The sequence below is a fragment of the Cervus canadensis genome, chromosome 1 (genome assembly GCF_019320065.1).
Source record: "Cervus canadensis isolate Bull #8, Minnesota chromosome 1, ASM1932006v1, whole genome shotgun sequence".
NCBI lineage: Eukaryota > Metazoa > Chordata > Mammalia > Artiodactyla > Cervidae > Cervus > Cervus canadensis.
The window spans coordinates 6004048-6017246 of record NC_057386.1 but is presented as its reverse complement, the minus strand read 5'-3'; the positions used below and the strand labels follow the sequence as shown (position 1 = coordinate 6017246).

At 51.7% G+C, this 13199-nt stretch overlaps 1 protein-coding gene across 2 annotated transcripts in view; it reads right to left on the bottom strand.

Annotated features, from left to right (window-relative positions):
• DNAI2 (dynein axonemal intermediate chain 2) overlaps positions 1-13199 on the bottom strand; it is a 30075-nt gene that overhangs the window by 2829 nt on the left and 14047 nt on the right. For both annotated transcript variants that reach the window (XM_043454934.1, XM_043455028.1), the window contains 5 exons: positions 8738-8877; positions 7338-7460; positions 3403-3626; positions 1760-1895; positions 1053-1199 (listed from right to left, as the gene is read on the bottom strand). In XM_043454934.1, the coding sequence (XP_043310869.1) occupies positions 1053-1199; positions 1760-1895; positions 3403-3626; positions 7338-7460; positions 8738-8877 (770 nt within the window). The remainder of the gene's footprint in view (positions 1-1052; positions 1200-1759; positions 1896-3402; positions 3627-7337; positions 7461-8737; positions 8878-13199) is intronic.

The following is a 13199-nucleotide window of genomic DNA, read 5'->3' as shown; positions in this document are numbered from 1 at the left end:
GGCAGAGAGACAGGGAGGCCGCGGTAGGGGCGGGCGGGCAGCCCCAGCTCCCAGTGCGGGGGCCAGCGGGCTCCCCTCACTCTGCTCAAGGCAGCCCCCCGGAGCCCCGCTCCAGGCCGATGGCAAGAAAGCAGGGGCTAAATACTGGGGCTCGCAGGGGGGAGCAGGGATGCCAAGTCACGCAGTTCCAAGGAGTTCCAAGACCCTGATGCCGGTGTGAAGCATGCCCTCTGGGGGTGTTCTAGGTGGTGTCCCTGGGACCCCCGGAGGCCCAGCTCAGTGGGGGGACTGCACGCTCAGGCGGAGCCAGGAGGGCCTGCCAGGATCTCAGCACCAGGGCGTTTCAACCCTTCTGGGTGCCCCATGGCTCTAGGGAGGTGTTTCCAGGGCTCCCGGCCAGGGTGACGGATCTCAGCCCCCCAGCACCCCCTTTCCCAGAGCAGTCCCTTCCAGCTGCTTCTCTATTGGCATCAGCTAAGCCTTCTTTAGGGGCTTCCCTGGTGGCTCAGAGGGTAAAGTGTCTGCCTGCAATGCAGGAGACCTGGGTTTGATCCCTGGGTCAGGAAGATCCACTGTAAAAGGAAATGGCAACCCACTCCAGTACTCTTGCTTGGAGAATCCCATGGATGGAGAAGCCTGATAGGCTACAGTCCATGGTATCGCAGAGTCAGCCATGACTGAGCAACTTCACTTTCACTTTCTTTCAAGCCTTCCTCAGAGAGGCTTGGCTGCCCCAAACATAGACTGTTTACAACTAGACAAAACGACTGAGTCATACTGCTTGGACCTGCAGCTGAAGAAAATCAAAGCCTGGAGAAGTCAAGAGACTTGCCCAGGGTCGCTCAGCTACAAGCAGTGAAGCCTGGGCGGGCTCAGACACGACCAACACCCATTTCTCAGGCCCGTTCCCTGACCACCCCCCTCCCGAATGTCCACCCGCTTCCCAGGAGGCAGTGGGAGCACGCCTGCCCTTCTCTGACCAACCCGCTCGGCCAGGGGGCCAGGCCAGGACCGGAGCCAGCGTGCCCGCCTCGCCGGGGGCCCGCACCTACCGCGGAGGCTGTGTTCTTCTCATTTCTCTGGAGGGTGCACAGCCCGTTCGAGACCTCCAGCAGCGTGGTCGTCCCCAGCTGGGAGCCGCAGGCGATGAAGCACCCGTTGTCTTGCACCCGGAGGCAGAAGAGGGCTTCGTCACAGACCTGTTGGAGGGCCAGGCAGAGCCACGTCACCCTCCGCTCATCTGGTTCTTGGGGAGGCTTAGGCCAGCAGCCCCATTCAAACACCACTGGGGACTTCCCCGACCGAGGGGGACCCCAGCCTCAACCCACAGGAGGGCGTCCACACCCTAAGGTCGGCTGCAAGACCCTTCCCTCCAGCCTCATCTCCCACCGTACCCCGCCCACCACACGCACTCCTTCAGTCCAGCCTCACTTTCTTTCCTTTTTTTTTTTAATGGCCACACAGATAGGCATGTGGATCCTAGTTCTCTGACCAGGGATCGAACCCATGCCCCTGCATTGGAGGGCAGAGCCTTAACCACTGGACTGCCAGGGAAGTCCCTCCAGCGCCCCTTTCATGCTGCAGTTCCCCCAGCCCCGCTCTTTCCCACGGCCCCACCTCTGCTGATAAGATAAGGCTGGCTCAGCTGGGAGGCTCAGCTACCCGGAGCTCCCTCCCAGGCTTTGGAAGGAACAGGCCTGGTGAGAGGAGAGGCCAGGCCTCTGAGGGCTTGGATGCACCGGGAGGGGATGCACATGACCTTCAGGCTGAGGGCGGGGTCGCACTGCTTGAACACAAAGTCCCAGATGTCCAAGGTCCCGTCCATCTTGGTGGTGAAGAACACCGCCGGCCTCACGGGGCTCCAGGCGCCATCCGTGAGATAAGCCATGTGGTACCTGTAGGGGGCCAGGCCCTCCGGTCAGGGACCATGGAGGGATTGGGACGCAGGGAGAGCCTGCTGAGCTGAGGTCCTGCTCATCCAGCCCCTCCCCAGCTCCTGGGTCTCAGCCTGGCCAGGAAGTTCTTCCTGGTGTCTGACTTCTAGCCGCGCCAGCCTCACCTCCCACGGTTCACAGTTTGCACTGTAAAGGGCTCTGGTGTTTCTCTATACCTAACTCAAGGGCACAGGCCTGGGCTTGGTCCCCCGGCCATGAGACTCACTTGAAAAGGAGTTGGAGAAAGGAAAATCTGCCCAGAAACATTCACACTATTCAGATGAAGAGAGGGCTATTCTGCCTACTTGATTTAACCTCGATTTTCAAAGATTTCTACAGCAAAAAATGAAACTGGACCCTTATGTTATAGACAAAACTGAACTCTCAATGAACTAAAGACTTAAACATATCATCTGAAACCATAAAGCTTCCAGAAGAAAACACAGAGGAAAAATTCCTTGACAGTGGCCTTGGCAATGAATTTTTGGATTTGGCACCAAAAGCATAAGCAACAAAAGCAAAAATAAGTACGTGGGATTGTATCTACTTAAAAAGGATCAGAGCAAAGGAAATAGTCAACAGAACGAAAAGGCAACCTAAGGAATGGGGGAAAATATTTGCAAAACAGATATCTGATAAAGGTTTAACACCCCAAATATATAAGGAACTCATACAACTCAATGGCACAACAAAACAAAAGGAAAACAAATAACCCAATTAAAAAGGCGGGCAAAGGACATGGACAGACATTTCTTCAAAGATGACAAACAAATGGCTAACAGGTATGTGAAAAGATGCTCGACATCACTAGTCATCAGAGGAAGGAAACCAAAACCACAATGAGATATCACCTCACACCTGTGAGGATGGATAAATTATTAGAAAACCCAAAGATGAGTGTGGGTGAGGATGTGGAGAAACAAGAACCCTTGTGCACTGTTGGTGGGAATGCAAACTGGTGCAACCACCATGGAAAACAGTGTGGAAGGTCCTCAGTCCTGTTTCTGGGACTGTTTTTCTTTTTTGTTTTTGGCTGCGAAGCATGTGGGATCTTAGTTCCCTGACCAGGGATCAAACCCACATCCTCTGCACTGAAAGCCCGGAGTCTTAACCCCTGGACTGCCAGGGAAGCCCCCCGTTTCTGGGTCTCTATCCAAAGGAATTGAAGTCAGGATCTTTAAGAGACACCTACCCCCCTTCCATGTTCACCGCAGCATTATTCACAACTGTCAGGATACAGAAACAACCCCAGTGTCCATCAATAGATGAATGGGCAGTGTGAAGCAGATTCCTTTCTGAAGTCGCTGAATCAAGCTATTTCCTAGCATAAGCTCAGATGTTTGGAGAGGAACGTTTTCTCCGTTTTTATGGGTGGACGCACAGAGGCTCAGGGTCCCCCTGGGCTGGGCTGGGCCCCCTGGTCCTGCCCGGCCCCGGCACCCCTCTCCCGCCCCAATCTTCCCCTCACTTGGTCCACATGATGGACGACTCCCGGCTGTCCTCTGACCAGATGCGGGCAGTCCAGTCGCCGACGGTCAGGAAGTTCTTTGGGTAGAATGGGTTTCTCTGCAGGGCGTAGATGGGGCCGTGGTGGCCTGAGAAGGTACACACGATCTTCTCGGCCGGCGTCTTGCCCTTGCGGTTGCAGGAGATGACGACGCCTTGCTCGGTGCCCACCATGAACTTGGTCGGCTGTGGAGGGGGTGCATGAGTGGAAGGCTCCATGAAACCTCAGCTCAGGGTTAAGCTGGCAAGGAGAGTGGCTTTCCGGGGTCAGAGGGGTCGGACCAGCGGGGTGGGGGCCCAAAGGTGTTGAAACTGCCTTCGGTTTAAACCTCTGCTTGAGCTGTGCCCCGCTCCCTTTGGGGCGCTGCCCCCACTCTTGATCAGCTTGAGCAGATCCCACCCTCCTTTAGCACCTGCTCAAGGGCCCCACGAGTGACGAAGACCCCCGGCCATCTGTTCCCTAGAGCTGCATCACCAGCCTTTCATGTAACATCATGTGCGCACTAAGCATTTTGCCAAAAAAAGATCCTGAATGTCCGTCTACACACAAAGTAAATGACTGAATGAATCATGTGACCCATGAGTCTGGAAGAGCCCCCTCCAGCCCCCAGCTACTACTCACTGCAAACTTGGCTTCATTGCATACCCATGTCCCATGATTGTTGCTGGAGTTTTTTGGTTCTTTGCTTTTTGCTTTGTTTTTTAAAATGTATTTGGCTGCGCTGGGTCTTAGCTGTGGCATGCGGGATCTAGTTCCCTGATCATGGATTGAGCCTGGGCCTCTGCATTGGGAGTTCACAGTCTTAGTCACTGCACCCCCAGGGAGGCCCCTCCATAGCATCTTGACTCACAAGAGCTAAGAGGTAAGAGCCATCCAGTGTCCGCATGAATGGAAAAACAAAATGTGGTCTGTTCACGTGTGTGTGTCAGTCGCGTGTCCGACTCTTGTGATCCCACGGACTGTACCAGCCAGGCTCCTCTGTCCGTGGAATTCTCCAGGCAAGAAGACTGGTGTGGGTTGCCATTCCCTTATCCAGGGGGTTTTCCTGACTCAGGAATCGAACTCGGGTCTGCTGCACTGTAGGCAGAGTCTTTACCATCTGAGCCATCAGGGAACCCCAGTCTATTCATACAATGAGATATTATTTGGCCTCAAAAATAAAAAAAAAGAGGAAAATTCTTCCATGTGCCACACTGTGGATAAACCTTGAGAGCGTTGTGCTAAGTGAAAAAAGCTTGTCACAAAAAGACAAACACAGTAAGAATTCACTAAAATGCATGAGACCCGGAGGAACCAATTTCATAGAGACAGAAAGTCGAAGGGACTGAGGGAAGGGGAAAGTGGGGAGTTTGTTGATTAAAAGGTACAGAGCTTGTTTTGCAAGATGAAAAAGTTCTAGTTCTGGAGAGGCCACAGTGTAAATATACTTCACACTACTGAATTGCCCACTTAAGAATGGTTAAGGTGGAGACGTCCCTGGTGGTCCAGGGGTTAAGAATTCACCTGGAGTGCAGGGGACAGGGGTTCAATCCCTGGTCGGGGAACTAGGATCCCACATGCCGTGGAGCAATTAAGCTCATGAACCACAACTAGAGAGTCGATGCGCTGCAATGAAAGATCCCACTCGAAGCAACGGAGGTCCTGGGTGCCACAACTAAGGGCTGACACAGCCAAACAAATAAACATTTCTTTAAAAAAGAATGGTTAAGGTGGTACATTTTACATGATGTGTTTTTTAAATTTCTTTTTTTTAACCACAATTAAAAAGAACGGCTAGGCTACAAATGGAGGGCTTGCTTGCTTAGTTGCTCAGTCGTGTCGGACTCTTTGTGATCCCATGGACTGTACTCAGACTCCTCGGTCCTTGCGATTCTCCAGGCAAGAATACTAGAGTGGGTTGTCATCTCCTCCTCCAGGGGATCTTCCCCACCCAGGGATCAAACCCACATCTACTGTGTCCCCTGCATTGCTGGAGGATTCTTTATCTGCTGAGCCATCGGGGAAGTCCTATAAATGGGGTGTGGGGGGGGCATTAAAGGAAAGTGAAGAGAGAGAGATTGAGAGGCCCAGAAAAGTAAGGAATAAAGGCAGCTCCAGGGCCTCCGCAAGTAGGAAGGGAGATGAGCCCTCATGCCTCAGACCCCTCGGTGGGGCGAGAGTGGAAAGCCCCGCCCTGGAGTCAGAGCCCTGGGCTTGAGCCCCGGCTGCTCCCTGCTCTGGAGCACGTGACTCACCTCCCTACTAAGACTCATTTTGTTTATCTGCAAAGTTGGGATAATGATAATCCCATTAGCTTACAAGACGGTCATGGGTGATTACACAAGCTCGTCGCATCAGGCAGTTAGTTACAAGGGGCTAGCACACGGTGTCCACTCAGAGACAAGGTCGGGGGCAAGTGGGGACCAGCGATGGTGTGGTCACTGCATCCAGCACTTGGCCTAGAAATCTCTGATTCCAGCACAGAACCTTTTTCTGCATCCTCCCCACAGTGCCTGGGGCTTGAGGGGTGAGGGGTGTTCAGTAAAGTTGTCGTCCACCTCCCCCACCACATTCATCCCCCAGCTTGGGGTGGGGGAGGTACTCCCAGGGCAAGGGTGGGGACAGAGCTGTCCACCTCCTAAGGGCCTGGGAATGATGTCGGCCTGGAGGCAAACCAGTGACGATCCCAGGAGGGGGTCAGGCCAGGAGCCATCTAGGAAGGTCATTTTATTGCTTTGGAGGGACTCTTCATTTGAGCTTCTAGAAGCCTCCCTCCTTGGACACATCCACATGACTGCTTTGCTATTTCTTCTTCTAAAAAAAAATTTATTTTTTATTTTTGGCTGTGCTGAGTCTTCACTGTGACTCGGGTTTTTCTCTGGTTGTGGTGATCTCGGCCTAGTCTTCATTGTGGTGCGTGGGCATCTCACTGCAGTGGCGTCTCTTGTGGTGGCTCATGGGCTCCAGGGCACGCAGGCTTCAGCAGCTGCAGCAGCTGGGCTCAGCAGTAGCAGCTCCCGGGCTCTGGAGCACAGGCCCAATAATCGTGGCCCCCGGGCTTAGCTGCTCTGCGGCACGTGGGATCTTCCCAGATCAGGGATTGAAACTGAGTCTCCTGCATTGGCAGGCGGATTCTTTACCACTGAGCCACCAGGGAAGCCACTATTTCTTATTTATCTTTCTTCTCTTTTTTTAGATTATTCATTTGGCTGTGTTGGATCTTAGGTGCAGCCCTTCGGCTCAGTAGCTATGGCTTGTGGGCTTAGTTGCCTTGTGGCATATTGGATCTTAGTTCATGGACCAGGGATCAAACCTGCGTCTCCTGCATTGGAAGGGGGATTCTTAACCACTGGATCACCAGGGAAGCCCTGCGCTTTGCAGTCTCTTTACTGCTCCTTCTCAGTTACTAAATGCCATCATAGGTCTGTGATCGGGTTTGCCCAGAGCAAACCCCAGATCGGGTTTGCTCTGATCGCATTTTCCTCTCCAACACCTCTTCTTTCCCCTCGGGGGGTGAGCTGCCAGCCCAGGGTCCCACATGAGGACATGAGGCGGGGACGGAGGCAGAGCCTGGCGTCTGAATGCTAATCCTAGACAGGGCTCTTCCTATAGAATGGGGCGTCTGTGGTGCACCGAATCCGGTGCAGTTAGAAAGCTCGCCTTCTGATCAGCCCGGACACTCGCCAAATGGTAACTCAGCGAATTAAAGGGGCTTTCTGCCTCTACTCTGCTGCCCCCTGCTGGAAAGAGGTTGCAAAGACCACACAGGTCTGGGGGGACCACAGAGGACGGTCCAGAGCATGAGGTGAGAAGTAACCTGGGGCCCAAGAGCCCCTGATATGGCAGCCACGGGCCTGCCCTCGGCTCTGGCTGCCCCGGCCACGGAAGGTGGGGAAGGGGGAGCAGGGGACACCCACCAGAGTGGACTCGAACTCCAGGGAGATGGCCCCCAAGGCGTGTTCCAGCTGTTCCTTTTTGGTGATGTCCATGACGACGACCTCCGTGGGCTCGCTCAACTTCCGGATGTCCCACCACATGACCTGGTGGGAGAGGGGCCACTTTGAGGGCTGGAGTCCCGCAGTTCTTACCCCCCCCCCACCTTCCTGGGGGTGTCGGACACCCAGCAACCGAGGGAACAGGCGTGCTTTGAGAATCGCTCCTCTGGTCCATAGTCCTGGCTGATCATCAGAGTCCTGGGCAAGCTCCCTAAAATCCGGAAGCAGGCGGTCTCACCACAGACCTACTGAGTGAAAACTGCCAGGTGTGGGCCCTGGAGTCTGTATCCTTAAAGACCTCTCACAATAAGGCAATATATAGCAACATTCAAAATGCACATATGCTTTGACCCAGAAATTCCACTGCCAGGAACATATGTGTATGCTGTGTGTATGTGTACGCTTCATGCGTATGCAGTAATCTATGTGCAAATACACTCTGTGCAGAAAAACAAGTATTGTATATTAATGCATATATATGGAATCTAGAAAAAAATGGTACAGATGAGCCTATGTGAAGGGCAGGACTAGAGATGCAGGCATAGAGAAGCAACGTGTGGGCACTGGCAGGGAAGGGGAGGATGGGACGAACTGGGATAGTAGGATTGACATAAATACGCTGCCATGGGTAAACTAGGTAGCTAGTGGGAACCTGCCAGATGGCACAGGAAGCTCGGCTTGGTGCTGTGATGACTTAGCTGGGTGAGCCGGAGGGAGGCTCCAGAGGGAGGGGGAATATGTATCCACATGGCTGACTCACTCTGTTGTTCAGCAGAAGCTAACATAGCATTGTAAAGCAACAATACTCCAACAAAAAAATTCAACCTCTCCAGCACACTCTTTGCTACATTTTTGGTAACTACAAACTATTAAAATCCACTTAAATAAATTACGGCATATCCATAATTTATTAAGTCCTTAACAGGCATGGGGGCAGGCAGCACTTTATGAAATGTAAAATCATCTTTGAGACATGCCGAATGAAAAACATCAAGTGCAAATCAACGTGCAAGGTGCACAGGAAGAGTGCAAAGACGTACACGTCTGCTCTGCATGCGGATGCTGAGCCTGGAGGCAGGCGGAGAGGCTGGTGTAAGTGGGCGCCACAGGGACGGGGCCTGGGAGGCTGAGGGCAGAGGTGGGGGGACGGCTTCACTTCCTGCCCTCCTGTACCTTTAGGCTCGTGTTCCACAGGCATCTATTACCTATTGCTCGATTTTACAATGAAATGTAAAAGGTAACACTCTTAGGTGATCCCCACGGGGGACGTGTGACCGCTGCTGCTCCCCACTCCCTGGCCTCCAGCGCCTGGCTGCTCATACCTGCCCGTCCGTGGACGCCGAGAAACACTCCGTGCCCGTCTTCGACTGCAGCCAGATGGTGCCGTACACGGGGTCTCGGTGGCTGAACTCGATGGTGGACAGCTCTGCCACGAGGCTGCCCTTCCGTGTGTCCCAGCAGGCTGGCAGGGAAGGAGATGAGGGGGTGGGTGCTGGGGGCGCAGGCTTCCTGTCTCAGCGCAGGGAGCACGGGGTCGGGGGTGCTGTTTGGGTTGCTTTGACAGGTACGCGGTTTTCTTAAGAAAGAGCTAAGTTCAAATCAGCCTGAGTTTCCTACCAGCCCCTGAAGCTCACTTCATTCATTCCATCGGGGCCCTTAATATGTGGTGAGCATCACGCTGGGCCCTGGGGAAGCCACTGGGACTTAGACAGGCACAGTCCTTAGGAGACCGGAAGGGAAATCTGCCAAGTTACAGCCCGTGCTGTGATTGCTCCAGGGGGAGACACAGGGAGGCAGTCAGGGAAGGCTTCCTGGAGGAAGTGAGGAAGAACTAAGATTGAGGAGGTGCTTCAGGATGGAGTGAGGCAAGGAAAGAGAGAGGAGCACCTCCATCCTGGAGAAAGTAAGAACACTTGGGCAAATCTCTCCTGTTGCATCCATTCATTCCCTTTTTGCCTCTGTACCTCTGCTGCTGATGATGGGAAAAGAAACTCAGGGAGGGAGATTTATCCTTTCTTTGGATTCATTATTAGGACTTCATCTCTTCTGCTTTACCAAGAAAGACTCAAAGCTTATCTATATATATATTTTTTATCCTGATGGATTCTGCATTTTCCCACGAATATATGGTGAGGACCCACCCTGTTACTCAGACCTGTTTCTAAGGAAAGCGTGTTTTGTAATACAACAACAGACGCCCATGATCCATAAATCTCGATTTATGGAATCCAAGTCTAAGGTATTTGGCCCTGCACCAGTCTGGCCCAGAAATGGGTTTTCTTAGCTCAGCTTGCTCTGCTCCGGCAAAGCAGTGCTCGAGGGCCGGTCCCACTGTGTCTTTCTCATAGACAGCAGAGCCCCAGAGCCTGGGCTGGTCTGGGCTGGCAGGGAAAACCACTGAAAGGGGTTATGAGTGATGAGCGAGGCAGGGCTCCTGAATAACCATGGCCAAGTGACTCTGCTTCAGTCTTTCAGAGGGCTAGCACCCAGATAAAGCTGCAGGGAGATTTATGGGCTTCCCTGGTGGCGCTAGTGGTAAAGAATCAGCCTGCCAGCGCAGGACAAATAAGAGATTCGGGTTTGATTCCTGGGTCGGGAAGATCCCCTGGAGGAGGGCATGGCAACCCGCTCCAGTATTCTTGCCTGGAGAATCCCATGGACAGAGGAGCCTGGCGGGCTACAGCCTAGGGAGTCACAAGAGTCGGACATGCCTGAGCGACTAACACTTTGACTCGATGGGAGTCCACTTCCATTTCATCACAGAGGGGCTCCCTGGAGGGGGGGCAGCAGGTCTAAGAGGGAGGTCAGAGGTCTCAGGAGGCCAGGATTAAGTGTTTGGCTACTTTAAGGCCAGGGGCGGCCGGTAGGCGGGAAACTTCAGGGCCACAGGGACAGGTTTCTTCTGAGCTCACATGGGATCTAAACATCAGTTTTCTGGGTGTCCCATCAGCAAAAATGGCAGAGCAGGGACCTCTGAGAATTCTCTGTTCCATAAAGTCCATGAGAATGTTGGCAAAATCGATGGTCAGAGTCAACTTTTCCAGAACTCTGGAAATTAGTCAAAGGCTGGCAGCAAATCAGAGTGCTTATTCAAGAAAAATAGCTGAATCTTGATAAGAATAGTAAGTTTTGTTGCATTTTGGCTTGCCCCAGTTAAGACGCTATAATCTCCAGTTCTATGATAGCCTTGAAAAATAACACTCTGCCTTCCTGTTAAAAACCCAGTATCTTGGCAGCCACAGGATGGAGCAGAAGGGAGCTGGAGCGCTTTGAAAGTCTCCTATTCAAAGAGTTGTCACTGTTCGACCTATCTAGTGGTTCCCTGGAAGACCCCCTCCCTGTTTGCAAAGTTGTCTGTATTCGGCTTGACTCAGAGCTTCCCCAGGGAAAGGGGTCTTTTTAACAAGTCTATCTTGAAAATAATTAAAATTGCAGGCAACTGATTAACTTTGCGGTGTCCGGAAGTGGTGGATAACAGGTGGGGCAAACAATACGCTAACCAAAAAGCTTCAGAGGAAAAGCTGGAGAGTGAGATGCCCATGGGGGTCTAGAAAAGCTCTGATGCATCCCCGGGAAACTAGAAGGTCCCAGGGCTGTGTGGACACTTTTGCTGTTGCTGTCATTCAGTCACGTCTGACTCTTTGTGACCCCGTGAACTGCAGCACACCAGGCTTCGCTGTCCTTCACTGTTTCCCAGAGTTTGCTTAAACTCATGTCCATTGAGTTTGGCATTGGCATCACCATGCCATCCAACCATCTCATCCTCTGTCGGCCCCTTCTCCTCCTGCCCTCAATCTTTCCCAGCATCAGGGTCTTTGCCGAGGAGTCGGATGTTCACACCAGGTGGCCCAAGTACTGGAAAAAACTGAGAAGGCCCTCAGCTCTCACCTCTGGCTGACCCGTAGGCTCGGGGCAGCGGCTAAGGCAGAGCTGACAACCGTCTGGCTCTGTGCTGAAAGTATGCTCAAATGCGCACAGAGGCCTCCAGGAAAGTCTGCGGAATTTTTTGGCTGTAGATGGCAACAAGCAGGAAACATTCATCTCAAGTGCACATGGAATATTCTCCAGGATAGATCCCATAAAACAAGTCTCAGTAGATTTTTAAAGACTGAAATCACTAAAGGTATCTTTTCTTACCATAATAGAATACAACTAGAAACATCAGTAACTGAAGGAAAAGTAGAAAGTTTACAAAAACATAGAAAGCAAACAACATACTCCTAAATAACCCATGGGTCTAAGGAGTGATCAAAGGGCAATTAGAAAATACAAAATGCATGACTATGGAAACCCAACATACGAAAACTTAGTGTAGCTAAAACAGTGCTTAGAGGGAAATTATAACTTTAAACATCTGTATTTTTAAAAATACAAATCAATAATCTAACCTTCTACTTTAAGAAATTTAGAAAAAGAAGAACAAGTTAAACCCAAAGTAAGCAGAAGGAAGGAAATAATAAAGATTAGGGTGGAAATGAATGAAATGGAGAATGAAAACCAACTTAGAAACATTAATAAGATAAAATATAAAGTTGGTTCTTTGAAAAGGAAACAAACTTGACCAACCCCTATCTAGACTGACCAAGTGAAAAAGAAAGAACGCTCAAATTACTAAGATCAGGAAAGAAGTAGGAGACACTACTGTCAACCTTACAGAAATGAAATGACTGGAAGAGAATGAACAATTATAGGTCAACAAATAAGATTACCTGGACGAAACACAAAAATTCTAGAAAAACGCAAGCTATCAAAACTGATCCAAGAAGAAACGGAAAACATGAGAAGACCTGTAACACATAAAGAGGTTGAATTTTCTATTTTAAAACCACCAATAAGGAAAATCCTCGGACCAACCATCTGGTGAATTCTACCAAATATTTAAGGAACAATGAATATAAATTCTTCACAAAGGCTTTCCAAAAAAAAGAGGAAGAACCACTTCACCACTCAGTCTGGCTGGTGTTGCTCACACCCATTACCATATATAAGGGCTTCCCAGGTGGTGTTAGTGGTGAAGAACCCGCCTGCCAATGCAGGAGACATAAGAGATGTGAGTTCTAACCCTGGGCTGGGAAGATCCCCTGGAGAAGGAAATGGCAATCCGCTCCAGTATTCTTGCCTGGAGAATCCCGTGGACAGAGGAGCCTAGAGAGCTGTAGGCCATAAGGTCGCAGATTCGGACAGGACTGAGCGACTTAGCACGCATCACGCACCTCGTCATGCGTCTCCTGACCGCCTCTCCGGAGATGGAGCTCCCCAGTGATCTCACCACCGCTTTGCCTCTAGTCACCTCAGCCTGGCTCAGAGCATGCTGTGTGCTCGGCCGCTCAGTCGTGTCTAACTCTTTGCTGCCCCATGGACCGCAGCCCGCCAGCCTCCTCTGTCCGTGGACTTCTTCAGGCAAGAGTACTGGAGTGGGTTTCCACATCCTCCTCCAGGGGATCTTCCCAACCCAGGGAGCGAACCCACATCTCTCCATTGCAGGTGGATTCTTTACCGTCTGGGCCACCAGGGAAGCCCTGCTTCAGGGTGGGTACACAGTAAGCGTTCCTTGACTTTACTTGACCTATATTTTTCTTAACTTTTAATTTTGAACTAACTTCAGACTCACTTGAACTTTTACACCTGAAGACGCTGATGAGGCAGCAGCAAAACTTGTTTCACCCTGACGCCTGAAAGCTGCAGGAAGTACCCCCTGACTTTGTCCTCCACGGCAAGCCTGGCCTGGCAGGTGGACCCTGGCTGGACCGCAGTGGAGCCTGGCTGCCTCAGAGCCCGGGGGGC